Raw genomic sequence first — 14,468 nt, forward strand, 5'->3', positions numbered from 1 at the left:
AGCAGAACATTGAATTGTCACAAGATGGTCAATGTTATTTACTTCTCCTGTCAGTGGTTTTAATGTTGTGGCTGATCAGTGTATGTCACTTGGTGAAACGACTGATACTGTCATAGTTACAAACTTAGAACTTTGTTAATTCACATAGCTCTCGACAAATGTGTTTAGCTAAAAAAAAAAGCCACTTGCATGCTATCTGCCCAGCACCAAACAGCTGACAGACAAGTCAAGAGCTGGTGAACATAAACAGCAAATATTTCCACTTGAGGATGCAGACTAGACCAGATCAGAGATAAATATAAGTTTAAAAGGCTACTACTAGCATAGTTTGTGAACCCTTTACTGTAGCGCTGCCTCCATACACAAGTAGAGACTCTATTGACTCTATAAACTCTGCTCTAAGCTCTTTAATTCAAAACATCAATATTCGCCTCCTGTTTTCCCTGAATGCCCTCTCAGCGTGGCCTGAGTCCAGTTCCCATGAATTGCAGCCAAACCTTGTTATAAGAATTACGTCGCACTTCATGTGAGACTTGACCTCCCTCGGGGCAGGAGATTTGGGCAGGATCAGTCTGACGTGCCTGATTGGATGACCGGCAAATCTACTGACAACATCAGCCCACAACAAAGTGCCAACAGCAAGCAAAATCTGTCAGATGTGTTCAGGAAAGATATTCATATACAAAGAGATGAGGACGTTATGCTTCCAAAGAGTTCATATTTATAGTTTAGTTTATTTGGTTTGTAATGTGTGAAGCTCAGCTGAAACAAGTTCAGACAGGTTTTACAGTGTATGTGGTGTTTTTATTTTCAGTGTACTTTTCTCAATACAGTATGTGTGGTATGTGGATGTCTGCAGGGTGCGTACTGTTTGGTGGTTTACAGTGACTATGATCTTTCTGTGAGATGCTCTTGGAGCGCTGTTAACATTCGTTTTCTCCAAACGGATAGGCACAGATGTATCCAAAGTCGTGTAAAAAATGTATTCTTCAGTTGTGTTCATCTTTTTGAATCGTTTGTTTCCTCTGCTTGGCGAAGGAAAGATTAAACATCACGCTCATTCTGCCTGTCCCGTTAGATCCTTTTAGTTTTAGATTTCATTATATTTTTGCCGTGATGTGTTGCCTTGTTTTGTTTACATTCAGCTTTCAGGTTGAGTTATTCTGATTTGGACTGCTAGGTTTGCTTTTTCATGCTCAGGTAATATTTTTTTGCACCTTTGCGTCAAAAGTAATGCCTGAGAAGAAAATAAACACACTGCCTGAAGAGATGCACAATTCATCATTTAGGACTGAAGTCAAAGTCCAGTTGGAGCTCTGGTGTGAATCCAAATATAACCTCATGTGGACCATGTTCTTTCCACCTACACATTGTACACACTCGACCTTCACATATTGCCAATCTAGTTGTATCATACTGATGTTTGCACATCCATTCCTGCTTTGTCAACATTTCTCAACCCCTTCCTATCCTTCCAGGCTCTGAGTTGATGCCTAAGGCTCTGTCCACTCGTATAGTTGGGGGCATCTGGTGGTTCTTTACCTTGATCATCATCTCCTCCTACACGGCCAACTTGGCAGCCTTCCTCACTGTGGAACGAATGGACGCCCCCATCGATTCGGCTGACGACCTCGCCAAACAGACCAGGATTGAATATGGGGCAGTGAGGGATGGATCCACTATGACCTTCTTCAAGGTAAACCTGCCGTGGGCTCCTCTGTGTTCCTCTCAGAAGAACAGCACACAACGTTATGTTTTTAACTTTAACTAAGTAGTTAAAATATATATTTTTTTAAAGATCATCTCAAGTTGTTCTTGATCTATGTGTTGTGATACAATAGTGTTATATTAATGTGCAAGCATACACATTACATCTATGTACATCCAGGAAAAACAACACAACGAAACAAAGTGCTTTTTAAACCTCACTTTATATACCTTAGAGTACATCTTTTACATTCACAAGGTATAATAAAGATTTGTTAAATTGAAAATACTGTATTGTAAATTACTGATTGTATTTATCACCTTGACTCGCCTCAAACAAATCAAAATGGTTCTCTTTTAATTTCTTAATACCTAGTAATTATTCCTATACTTATTAATTAGTCTGTCTCATCAGTTAAATATATAGAAATTAATATCAACCACTGGATATTTACAATACCTTATGCTCATCTCTGATAAATTTGCAGTTTACCTCTATCTGGTCATCAGAGTAGATTCACAGCAACACAACAGTTTTTGTTTGTATTCTGTCCAGCCATACTTTAAGATGCGGGCATGAGTCATTCATAGAGCGCTTCCACTTTCTAATATCATATGGCTTCCCTCAGCTGCTAACCCCCATCCTCCTGCATTATTGCCAAGCATCTTATGAAAGGATGAAAAAAAAAAAAAACTAATCATACTGAGGTGCTTATTTTGATGACACGCATCACTGCTGCATCAAGAGAGGGCTATATGAGGAAGAAGTGGAGAAGGTGCGCATTAAAGCCTACTTGTGCTTTTGTTTTGGGGGTGTTTGCGTTGAAGTTAAATATACAGCATGTTATATATTTTTTTGCTCGTATTATATAACGTATCAATGTACCGGTGTCCTCAGGCAGGGCTGTCACTTCCTTGCCTCCCAGCTACTCGCTCCCCTTGCATCCTGTGGCTCAGCGGGGGTGATCCATGCAGGGCTTTATCCTCCCAGATTGCACCCAGTGATTACGACTGCCTGGATAGGAGGAAGCAGGCTGTGTTGATGGCTTGAACAAATTGAATCAGCTGGAGGAGATTTAGAACACAGCTGTCCCATTTTCTCTGACCGAACAAGGAGAAACGCACACGTAGACTCTGACGCGCTCTCGATAAGAGTCCCGCACATCCTGCTGTTAAATGTACACCGTATTGCCAAAAATCAAGCACCTATGCAGACTGCTTCTACAAACATCTGTGAAAGAATGGGTTGCTCTCAGGAGCTCAGTGAATTCCATCATGGTACTGTGATAGGATGCCACCTGTGCAACAAGTCCAGTCGTGAAATTTCCTTGCTACTAAATATTCCACAGTCAGCTGTCAGTGGTATTATAGGGAATTATTGGGAACAACAGCAACTCAGTCACGAACTGGCATGCCACATAAAATCACAGAGCTGGGTCAGTGGATGCTGAGGTGCAGAGGTCGCCAACTTTCTGCAGAGTCAATCGCTACAGACCTCCAAACTTCATGTGGCCTTCAGATTAGCTCAATAATAGTGCATAGAGAGCTTCATGGAATGGGTTTCCATGGCTGAGCAGCTGCATCCAAGCCATACATCACCAAGTGCAATGCAAAGCTTCGGATGCAGTGGCGTAAAGCACGCTTTCGCTGGACTCTAGACAATGGAGACATGTTCTCTGGAGTGATGAATCACGCTTCTCCATCTGGCAAATCTGGGTTTGGCGGTTGCCAGGAGAACGATACTTGTCTGACTGCATTGTGCCAAGTGTGAAGTTTGGTGGAGGGGGGATTATGGCGTGGGGTTGTCTTTCAGGAGCTGGGCTTGGCCGGCCCCTTAGTTCCAGTGAAAGGAACTCTGAATACTTCAGCATACCAAGAGATTTTGGACAATTCCATGCTCCAACATGCCTGCGCACCAGTGCACAAAGCAAGGTCCATAAAGACATGGATGAGCGAGTTTGGTGTGGAAGAACTTGACTGGCCTTCACAGAGTCCTGACCCTCAACTCAACAGGACACCTTTGGGATGAATTAGAGCGAAGACCGCGAGCCAGGCCTTCTCGTCCAACATCAGTGTCTGACCTCACAAATGCCCTTCTGGTCAAAACTTCCCATAAACACACTAAACCTTGTAGAAAGCCTTCTCTGAAGAGTTGAAGCTGTTATAGCTGCAAAGGGTGGGCCGACGTCATATTAAACTCTATAGATTACGAATGGGATGTCACTTAAGTTCATATGCGTGTAAAGGCAGATGAGCGAATACTTTTGGTAACATAGTGTATATGTTTTAACGATAGCATTTGAAATCTTGCCTGGAGTTTACACACAGATGCACTGCACCTCTTACACACTTTTGTCTGATTGCCGTCCTCCAGAAATCAAAGATCTCCACCTATGAGAAGATGTGGGCCTTCATGAGCAGCAGGAAGAACACTGCATTAGTGAAGAACAACAAGGAGGGCATCACTCGGGTCTTGACAACAGACTATGCCATGCTGATGGAGTCCACCAGCATCGAATACATCAGCCAGAGGAACTGCAACCTCACACAGATTGGAGGTCTCATAGACTCCAAGGGCTATGGAGTGGGAACGCCTATAGGTAAGATATAAGTTTGTCAGTTAAATTTGTCAGGAAAATGCAAATGCACTTGTTCACATCCTTGTTTTTGACAAGGCTTGCTTATGACTGAGCTGAACTTTCAGGCATTCCTTCCTTCCTCCTCAAAATTCATTCCATCCAGATCTATGCCAACTGTTCAGTGCAAATGTTCAGGTTGTAAGCCAGTTTGGACTGAGAGCTCATACTGGAAGCAAGTCAACCTGCTGGACCATGTTTGCAGTGGATACAGTTGGATATTTACTTCGGCAAAACCCTTTTTATCCTGTGACTCTCTTGCATTTTCTAATTTCCCCCTGTGGTTATTCTTAGTCTATTATTTTGGTTAATTCGTTTATTTTAACATACAGTATATACATGCCTTCCATGAAGATATTAGAAGGTCATACAGGAAAGACATTGCCAGTGATCCTTGACACACCTCTACTCCAGTTTCATGCACATTAGCAGGCCATCCTGTTAAGCCCGTTAATTCTGGTGCTGTCAGCTGCGTGGTTGAAAATAATAACGGCCACAGCCAAATGGAAGAACATCTGCAACACAGTGCTGCTGAGATGCCAGATAACAAGAGCCTCCCCTGGAAAGTTGGCACCGATCCCTTTAATGCAGGGCGCGCAGTGGTGTTACTATTCCAGTCCAGTTTGCCCTGTTGGTAAAAGCAATCTTGAACTTAAAGTAGAGATGTAAAGGGTGAACAAGAAGGAAGACGGATCAATACCTCCACCTGTTAAATCCTGTAGCTGAACACTTGGATGATTTTTAATTTAAGACGTTAAGAATAGCCTGTGTGTTCATGGACGTCAGCCAAGAGCAGGTCAGGTTAAGACCATAATAATAAAAAATAAAATTTAAAAAAGTGATGTAAAGCAAGAAAATTATGCCAGCCTCCTCCTCAAAATCTAGCAGGTAGGCAAGTTGCATTAGATTTTGGATGTGTGTCAGAGCCAGTTCCTCCAATTACTGACTTTTTTGATGTTTGATGTATTCGACAGGAGGATTTTTCACAGCACAGGAATTTGGCACAGGTTCAGGTTTAGGTTAAAGACCTCTACTTAAGAACTAAATATGACCACAGAAATCTTTGTTTGTCCCCAGGGGGCAATTTAAGGCACAATTGAGCGGCGTGACGTGCAAGTACAAGACATTTAAGTATATACAAATAACTATGCAATAAAAAATAACTATCCAAACCATCCATGAAGGATATAAGAAGGAAGGAAATAAAAAATAAGGTGCTTGGGAGGAAAAAAGGATAGCTTTGGGGACAAAGGTCCTTCCTCGTCTTAGTTCTGCAGGCGGGGCAGCGGAGCTGAGGGGAGTCCCTCAGTGCTGAGTGGAGGACGTGTGAGGGGTCTTTGGTGATCTCGCCTGCTAAGATGAGTGTCTGTTGGTCGTGTATGTGGAGATGAGCTCACACATGAGTCGATTCAGTTGTTTTCTGACCTGATCGACAGGTTTTAATGTGTTGAATACGTGTGTGTGCATTGCATTTTAAACACTAAGCTGTATTTCAACTTCCTGCAGACACATGGGTTCATTTTTCCATTCTCATAGTTCAGACTTAAGTTGTACGGAATAAACATCTTAACACGATTATCTGCATTAATGTAATCCCTCACCAGGTTCTCCATACAGGGATAAAGTCACCATCGCCATCCTCCAGCTGCAGGAGGAAGGGAAGCTACACATGATGAAGGAGAAGTGGTGGAGAGGAAACGGTTGTCCAGAGGAGGACAACAAGGAGGCCAACGCCTTGGGTGTGGAAAACATCGGCGGCATCTTCATCGTCCTGGCTGCTGGCCTGGTTCTGTCTGTGTTCGTGGCTATCGGGGAGTTCATCTACAAGGCTCGCAGGAACGCTGACATAGAGGAGGTGAGTGAGGCCGAGAGCTGCTGCCCTGCCGTGTGATGATGACAAATGACTGGTTTTAAAAGATACCCTCTGCACAGGGCAGAGTCTAACTTTAAATGAGCTCTTTGTTTGGAAAAAACGTTAAAGGACTGATGCGGTTTAATTGTCTTCTTTCCCACGTTCTCAGAGACAGAGAGTGAGGAATGCTGCCTTCAGCTTGTCTTCACTGGTTACTAATGAATCCTTTTGAACAATGATGATGTTTCCATTATATAAATTACTTCACTCAGAGTAATATTTGCGGCCTGTTGCACACTGTGGGTGTCTTTTCGAGGAAGCCATCGGACGGATTTATGACTTCACAGTCAACAGTGTGACAGATAAAGTAATGAAGAGGTGATTTGTTAGCCTCAAATGATAGACACGTAATCCATTCACTTGCTGGTACATGCCCGAAATGTGTTATCAGCACTGGATTATCCCTGAGTTTACTTTGTATTGTCTTTTTAATGACTAATGAAAAAAATGACAAATTATCTGACTTGACGCTGACAGATCTTTCGATTTCACGCTGTTATGCTAAGAAAGATCAACAATAGCATACGCATGATTAGTTTGATTGCCTTCCCTTTGTCTTTTATGTCTGCTGTTCTTTTTTATAGTTTCACGTGTTTTCAGATTTTTTTTTTCCAAGTCTGTTTATCTCTTTTGTGTTTTCTCTTCCACCCTCTTTTCTTTGCGTCAGGCCTTTTGTTTCTTTTATGGGGTGCAGTCCCGTCAGTTTCAGCGCCGTGGCTCTACCTCCTCCTCCGGCACCTCCTTATCTACTGATCTGGAGAGCGGCAGGCTGCTTGGGGACGACACAGAGTAGCCACGGCAGCACATATACAACACATACTCACTCTAGATGATAGGTTCGTAGCCAGGTGTCCTTCCCCCCGCCCTTGTCGAACATGTCCCTGTACACCTGTGCCTGTGTCTGCAGCTTCACTCAATCCCAATTACTATTACCCCTTTTGCTTTCAATACTTGACCCTCGAGACCTCAGCACTTACCTGCAAAGTGTTTGTTTTATCTTGTGATAATGTTCACCTGTGATGTCAGTGATCCTTTTTGTAAAGTTCTTTGCCCCATTGTTCTATTTCCTGTTTGGTCCTGTGAAGGGGATGAATGTCATCTCTTCATGCAGCATCATAAGTGACCACTTACTCTTATTTGCATACTCTTGTCATACTGTATGGTGGAGGGGCATCTTACTGATTAAAGCCCAGTCTTACAAAAAACACTCAACAAAATGGAGTATATAAAAAAGTGAACTGCTACCCTGGTGTTAAGCTGTTTTCTTGCATCTTGTTAAACAGCAGTCTCAGCAGACATGTGTGTGCTGTGCCTTTTGGGAAATCAAAAGATAGGGAAAAGGTACTTTAATATTCCCCTTCTTATTAAGCCGGTTCGGTCGGCTGAAACTTGGATAACAATGATTGAACAACATGTTGAGGTAAGATGCCCCCTGACACAAGTCCAGGGCCAAAAGTAAAGTTAGAATTTCATAAATAACGTCTGGCGACTGCAGACCATTTCGTCTGAAGTAATGATGCAAGTGATCACAGAGGAATATGTGCTTTCAAGGTCTTTGCTCCTCACCTGGACTGACCTTGTCATCCAGTTGCAAGCCCAATCTGTCTATGAGGAGGAGTAAAGAGAGAATCTGAGAAATCATTAAGTTAGTTACAGCAAATATGAACAATAAAGTATAACTGCTACTACTGCAATTAACGGACATGAAGTACGTGCTCATAGTGTATATGATGTACAACACTAATAGATACCATATTGTGTCCGAAGGTTAAATGCACTGAGACTGTCAGGTGGCAACATTTTCTAGAAAATGGCAAAGTCTAAAATATAAAATATACCTACAAAAAAAGTTTATTTTACTTTTTTAAGGTCAGAGGTTGTTGCAGTGTTGGTTGATACTGAGTGCTCCTGGTATCCGTGGGAAACCCTGCAGGAAGCCATACTTTTTTGAGAAGCCTTAGGCAAAGCCTGGGGATGAAAGACGAATGCCTTCTGTGTTCCATGGATGTAAAAGCAACAGACATCAAAAATAAAAAATAAAAAACAGATGACTTGGTGCCGCCGCGGATGACGCTTTGCAAAATAAATCTTGCGAACACATCATCAGTAGGAGAGCGTCACAAAAGGCAAACATGATTGAAGATGAATGTGTTCAATGCAATGAAATAGTCCGCAGATTCAAATAAGCCTGGGGCTTTTAATTTCAGATGGCTTTCTCTTTCATAATTTCAAATAATTACCATATTATAAATTCATAGCTTGCCGCGATGCGATGTTACACAGCAGACACTGTCCTTCATCGCTTAATTGGATTTTGTGACGTGACAACAGAGGTTATGAGTTTTTTAGTATTCTTTTAGATAAATGTACACTTTATGTGTGTGTGTGTGTTATTGCTCGTCAGCTGACGTCATGACACTGGCTGCCTGTTACTGTTCATCTGTAGTCGAATTCCAGATTGCAGAGCAGCACACACTTTAAACTTGTGGCCAAAGTTCATAAAAAATTAATGAATTCATTGGAAATCAGCTTTATTGGTGGCATAACCCAGGCTCTTGATTATTTCTCTTTGGCAGTGCGTGTCTTTTGGCGCCGTGATGGAGGAGCTGGGTATCTCACTGCAGTGTTACAAAGGCATCCGGAGGAGGTCGAGACCACACAGCGGGGCAAGGTCGACTTGCATCTTCTGTCAACCCAAACGCTCCGCGAAGAGGGAGGGAGCGAGACGAGACTCCAGCACTTGAGCCTTGGATCCAGACAGTGATGGAACTTAAATCAAGAGACTGATTGCTTTCCACTTCTTAGATTTGTTTGTGGGTGGCCAACCGACGTGAAGTTGTTTCCTCATCACCCTCGTCTTTAGACTCTCCGTGCAAGCAGTACACTGTAGATGTAGTTTACGGCATCATAGCCTCGTGTCAACATTAATAATGTTTAAACAGGTGATGACTGCAAGAATGAAATCTCTCTCTAGTATATAAACCATTGTTCCCTCGTGGCTGTAGTTCAGAGCAGTTTGCAGGGTTGAAGCTGCAGACTTCACAGATTCTCCCATTGTGTATGACAACTTCACAGGTTTTCAGAATAAAAGAAGACTTTTGCATTTTTTTAAACAGTTGTATGACTGCCTGCTGTTGTTGTTTCTGGTTGCCAGAGGTGCATGTGCATGTTTCTTTGTGTACAGCTGCCAAAGGAGCTATATAGAGTGGTCCGCTGAGCCAAGCGTGGCCAGCCGAAAGAGATAACGACCTCTAAAGAAAGACAGGAACTCACCTGCTGTTTTATGCTCTTGAAGCGCCAACATCGCAGACATCAAACCAGACACACACTCATTCAGGTACCTCGCAACTACTTGTGATCATGAGATATTGCTGTCTGTAAGTCATAGAAAGGATATGCCACAGGCAGAAGGGAAGGACAGGATGATTTTTTTTTTTTTTTTTTTTTAATGAGTGAAAATTCTCAGGAGACCAAAGGAGGAAAAAAGACACAATCTTTTTGTTCCCCTGGGAGTAAAAGTCTTATTTTTCAGTAAATCGATTTTTTTTTGTCTCCTTGAATTTGTTAAATTCGAAAGCCTCGGGGGAGAAAGCCTCGTCTTCCAGCAGAGACAGCGGATCCCTGTGGAAGCGTGCATTCAAAAAAGCGAAGAGCTTTTGCCTCGATGAGATTTGCCACTTTTTACACTACAAACTTGCCCTGCGTGTTTTATAACTTCACCTCTACCTGCATGGCAAGTTTAGAAGACAATGATCCATAGACAAAACTGTAATATTAACAACAGATCCCTAGAAGCATTGCTTAAATTGTGACGACGGCCTCGCATAAATTAGACAGTGTCCGTTGCATAAATTCATTTTTCAGGAATGAAACTACTCGGGGCAGCTCCGGCACCCCTCCCCCTCCCTGGCACTCATTGTTGCAGGATATTAACTCTGACACATGAATGAATACACATAAATTAATATCCCAGCACAGCACCATTTAGACAGTTGTAATTGCCTTATTTTATTGACAAATTCTCATTTCCATTGTCTTCATTATTTCATGCTATGCTACCTGTTTACTTCTGTCCTCCCTCGGCTGTCTTTAGGGTGAAAGAAATTAATTAGAAGGAAGAGGAATATAATAGCCCATATTTTCAACTGGTCTCGAAAAAATGCTCGTACGCAACAGCACTGAAGCCACCAATTTAGTTTTCCTGACATTTTGGAAATGCTGCCAGTGGTGTGATTAGAATCAAGTTAAAAAAAAAACAAAACACAATTATTCACACTCACAAATGCAGATGAAATTATGCTGACAATGTCAACATGACCAGATGTTTGGTAAGACACAAACTCAGGAGGGAAAGGGAAGATGCTAACAGAGAACTCCAGCCGTTGAATCTTAACACAATTCATTATAAATAATGTCACGACTTTCAAAACCGACCTCCAGTTTCCAAATTTTTCCAGCTAATGCAATGACATTTCGAGCGGGAATGAGCCATAAATGATATAAATAGTTTATGAATTAGTCGCGGTCCTGTTGTGACATTTCTCTCGGTGGCATGTGTGCAGTGGTTTGTGTGCATCCTAAGAGAATTGGACCAAGCTTTTCTTAATCTCTGCATGTAATGAGTTTTCTCTTTTTTGGTATTCAGATTAATTCTGGGATTGGGCTCAGTCCAATGTAATAGTGTTTGGTTGTGTGTAATCTCCTAACCCTATAATTCTTAATCAAAACCAAAGTCAGTATTTTTTTTTATCATTATCTAATCCATCATGAACGAGGCCATGGATTACATCTCTGACCTTGGCGTGCCGCTGAGCCGAGCCGGGCTCCTGTCCTCTTTACTAACCTGCGATGACCTCACCTGACAAATGCTGCTGCTGTCATGTTTCAGGTCGTCACCTGTGTTCGCGTCCTTGTCCGTTTCACCCCGGCAAACTCTTTGATTTTGAAACTGTGAGACCTCAACCTTGGTGTTGCTTTAGAGGTGAATGACAAATGGGGAGAGATAAAGGGATCACGGCATCTGTCTGTTTGTGCTGTCAGTAAGAAGGTCGGAGATTACACATGCACACCTCTTGCACGGATGAAGAGATAGAGATACAGAAGGGAGAAAAAAAAATCCAGAGAATCTGAGGAAGAGGGGCGACTTAAGAAGCCATGTTGTTGACGTCTCGAACATGCTCACATGTCCAACATGTTGTATTTGTCTGCTTCATTTCGGAAAAGGTCAACAGAGCACAGACAAACTGAGCAGTGCAAAATACTGACGAAATAAATCAATTCAGCCACAGCACTGTATCAAAAACAGATGCCTTATTAAAACACACCGTAGAGCTTGTTTCTCAAATCCTCCAGATCTGTCAAATCTGGCTCATGTATCACTATATGAAGCTTTCAGCTGTACATGTGAGTACAGGAGAGTAAAATCTAAACTATGAGTGCAGCATAAAAGAGTGGCAGACATACGAGTGTGTCCCATCCATCACGATGAAACGAACACTCCCCGGGGCTGATAAGGCAGGTCTGTGTCAACAACCTGTCAATGAAGACAAACGAGGAGGAGGATGACTCTCAGAGCCGTGGAACATCATTCATCTCTCCCTGCGTTTCCCTTTCTCTTCTACCGTCTGAAGTCCCGCCTTTAAATATTCAGGGCGAATGCTGTCATCTGCTGGCGTGCAGGTGAAGTGGCCTCAGGGAGAAAAAGCTTAAGGTCATCAGATTTCTTTCTTTTTTCTTTTAGCAGCAACCTTAAAACCTTGCAGTCAGTTTGGCAATATGAGAAATGTGATTCATTTTAAGTGTGTGAGGAATTCTAGTAAAGTTAAATAGTTAAATGCTAAAATGTTGCTTATGTGAAAAACATCGCCAAAGTGCATATTAGATAAAATGTATCTTATAGTGATGATACATTTTTCAGCTAATTCAATGGGATTTAAATACATATTCCGTTACAAAGACGGAAAACGTTCTCAACTCGCAAAAGAACATTGTGCGGCTCTGACAGGAGCGTCATTCTGATGTATAGGAGGATGAAACCATGAGTTCAAATTGAAGTTATTACAACTTCTGGCCTCAGTTCAGGAAGCCTCATCTGAAGGCCATCTCCGCATTTGATCTAGCTCATTCCCTGTGACCCCTCTCGTGCCTCCGTCTATTCCCCTTGAGTTATGTCAACCAGTAAAATTCCTTGCATCGATTATGATATGCTCTTTGTTACTGACTCAGCGTGTGATAATAGAGAATTCAAATATTGCACATCACTGAAGTTGAGGGACAAGATGTGTGTGGTGGTTGCGGGTGGGCTTATCTAACTTAGTCACAGTATCTGTCTCCCAAAACATTGATCCTACACCTCCCACATTGTAGATTAGTAAACATATTCATGTTGACATCATAAAGCATAACATTATGACCACCTTCCTAACATTGTGTAGGTCTCCCTTGTGCCTCCAAAACAGTTCTGGCTCACCAGAGAATGGACATGGGCCTTCTGAGGGTGTCCTGTGGTTCCTATGGCTTGAGGGGAGGGGCCTCTGTGGATCATCCCACAGATACTTGATCACTTTGGGATCTTGTGAATTTGGAGGCCAGGTCAACACCTTGTACTGTTCTTCATGTTTTTTTGAGTTGTTCCTAAACCATTTTTTGTGTGTGTGCCTGTGTCAGGCTGCTGCCATGAAGGAGTGTCATTGCTATGGGGTGGGGGTGCCTGGTCTGGTCTAGGTGGGTGCTACATGTCTAAATAACATCCACATGAATGCCAGGTCCAAACGTTTCCCAGCAGAACATTATATTGTCACAATATTGTCAACTTTATTCACTGCACCTGTCAGTGGTCATAATGTTATGCCTGATCTGCGTAGATAATAATTGTGTAGCCCTTACTGTAAAAAAACAACTCTAATATAAAACGTTGGCTCTATCACCTGCTTTTAGATGTCTTTGTCCTGCAGGCTACTGCATCTCACAGATCTTCCACCCAAACCATAAACACCCAGCGATGCCTTGTTTTCATCCACATGAGCTATAATAACACGAGATGTTCATTCTGACCAACTGCCTCATTGCACAGCTATTGCAAAGCCAAAGACCATCCCAGCGGTATGACCGTGTCACTCAAAACAGTGCTGGAGCTATGGGCATTTTTGCGGCCTAAAGTCATGTCATCTGAGACATTTAATTGGGCCCGGGCCGCCACGGGGGGAACAGCGGACGGCATTCCTCCACTGCCTGCGCCCTGTATTGCTCCTCGCCGCGTGGCTGCAGTCCGTGGTTAACATGCCCATGCCCATGCCCACCCAGACTTGAGCAGCCGGAGACCTTCTGAGTGAGACCAGTTTAGCAGACATGTTCATGTCGGAAAACGCGCGCTTTACAGAATACAAAAGAATCTAGTCTCAAGATAGACGGGGAGGTCAACACTCGGAGCGATAGTTGTGCCATCTTTGCTGGATTTGCGCAAGGGCGCAGCAGCTGAGACGCAACCGCCGGCTTCTTCTCCTGAACAGACTTGAAGACTGACAAGGAACGGACAACTATCCTTATCGAGGACGCACGCTACTGCCTGATCTTAAACTTTAACATAAGGCAATTTCTGGCTCGGGTTCGTGCTGTTTCAGGTAACAGTGACCCGTTGGCACAGTAGGAGTGCTTCCAGATTTGCAATGCATGCAGGAGATAATTCATAATATGGAATATATCCTTCTATTCTCTATCACAATGTGAATAATACGTCTAAAACATGTGCATGGCTCTGCAACTTATTCATGTTGTGATATAGTTGATAAATAACATATTTTGATCAGTCATTGCATGTAAATGTCCTGCCCTTTCCCAACTGTGATAGACATTCTATGTTTTTTTTTTTTAAGTACGTCTTTGCTGTAGAAGGTCATGAAGGCATGCTGTGTGAGAGAGTTTACTGGGGTTAAAGCAGGCAAATGCCCTGATATAAAAAGCCTGCACCTTCAGAGGAAGGGGGCATGCAAAATCCAGACCTCAGAGTCAGTCTGTCAAAGCCCCCTAATTATTTAATCCCACTGCAACTCTAAATGCATGATGAAACCGGTTGCACACTCTGTGTGTGTGTGTGTGTGCGTTCACGAGGCTCCACAGGAGTGGCATCATCACTAGCTTTAATCAAAGGGTCTGCAAGCTTTCATTCCCACTCAGCACTACATCTGCTGAGTTCAGGATTTATTTTTTGCTTGCCG

General features: G+C 42.8%; 1 protein-coding gene across 1 annotated transcript in view; it reads left to right on the plus strand.

The window, feature by feature from the left end:
* Window positions 1-14,468, plus strand: part of grik1a (glutamate receptor, ionotropic, kainate 1a) — a 211,024-nt gene that overhangs the window by 22,982 nt on the left and 173,574 nt on the right. The window contains exons 14-17 of the mRNA XM_084564465.1: window positions 1,479-1,696; window positions 4,082-4,307; window positions 5,948-6,198; window positions 8,832-9,242. Of these exons, the coding sequence (XP_084420591.1) occupies window positions 1,479-1,696; window positions 4,082-4,307; window positions 5,948-6,198; window positions 8,832-8,999 (863 nt within the window). The 3' untranslated portion in view covers window positions 9,000-9,242. The remainder of the gene's footprint in view (window positions 1-1,478; window positions 1,697-4,081; window positions 4,308-5,947; window positions 6,199-8,831; window positions 9,243-14,468) is intronic.

Source organism: Chelon labrosus (assembly GCF_963514085.1).
Source record: "Chelon labrosus genome assembly, chromosome: 17".
Lineage (NCBI taxonomy): Eukaryota > Metazoa > Chordata > Actinopteri > Mugiliformes > Mugilidae > Chelon > Chelon labrosus.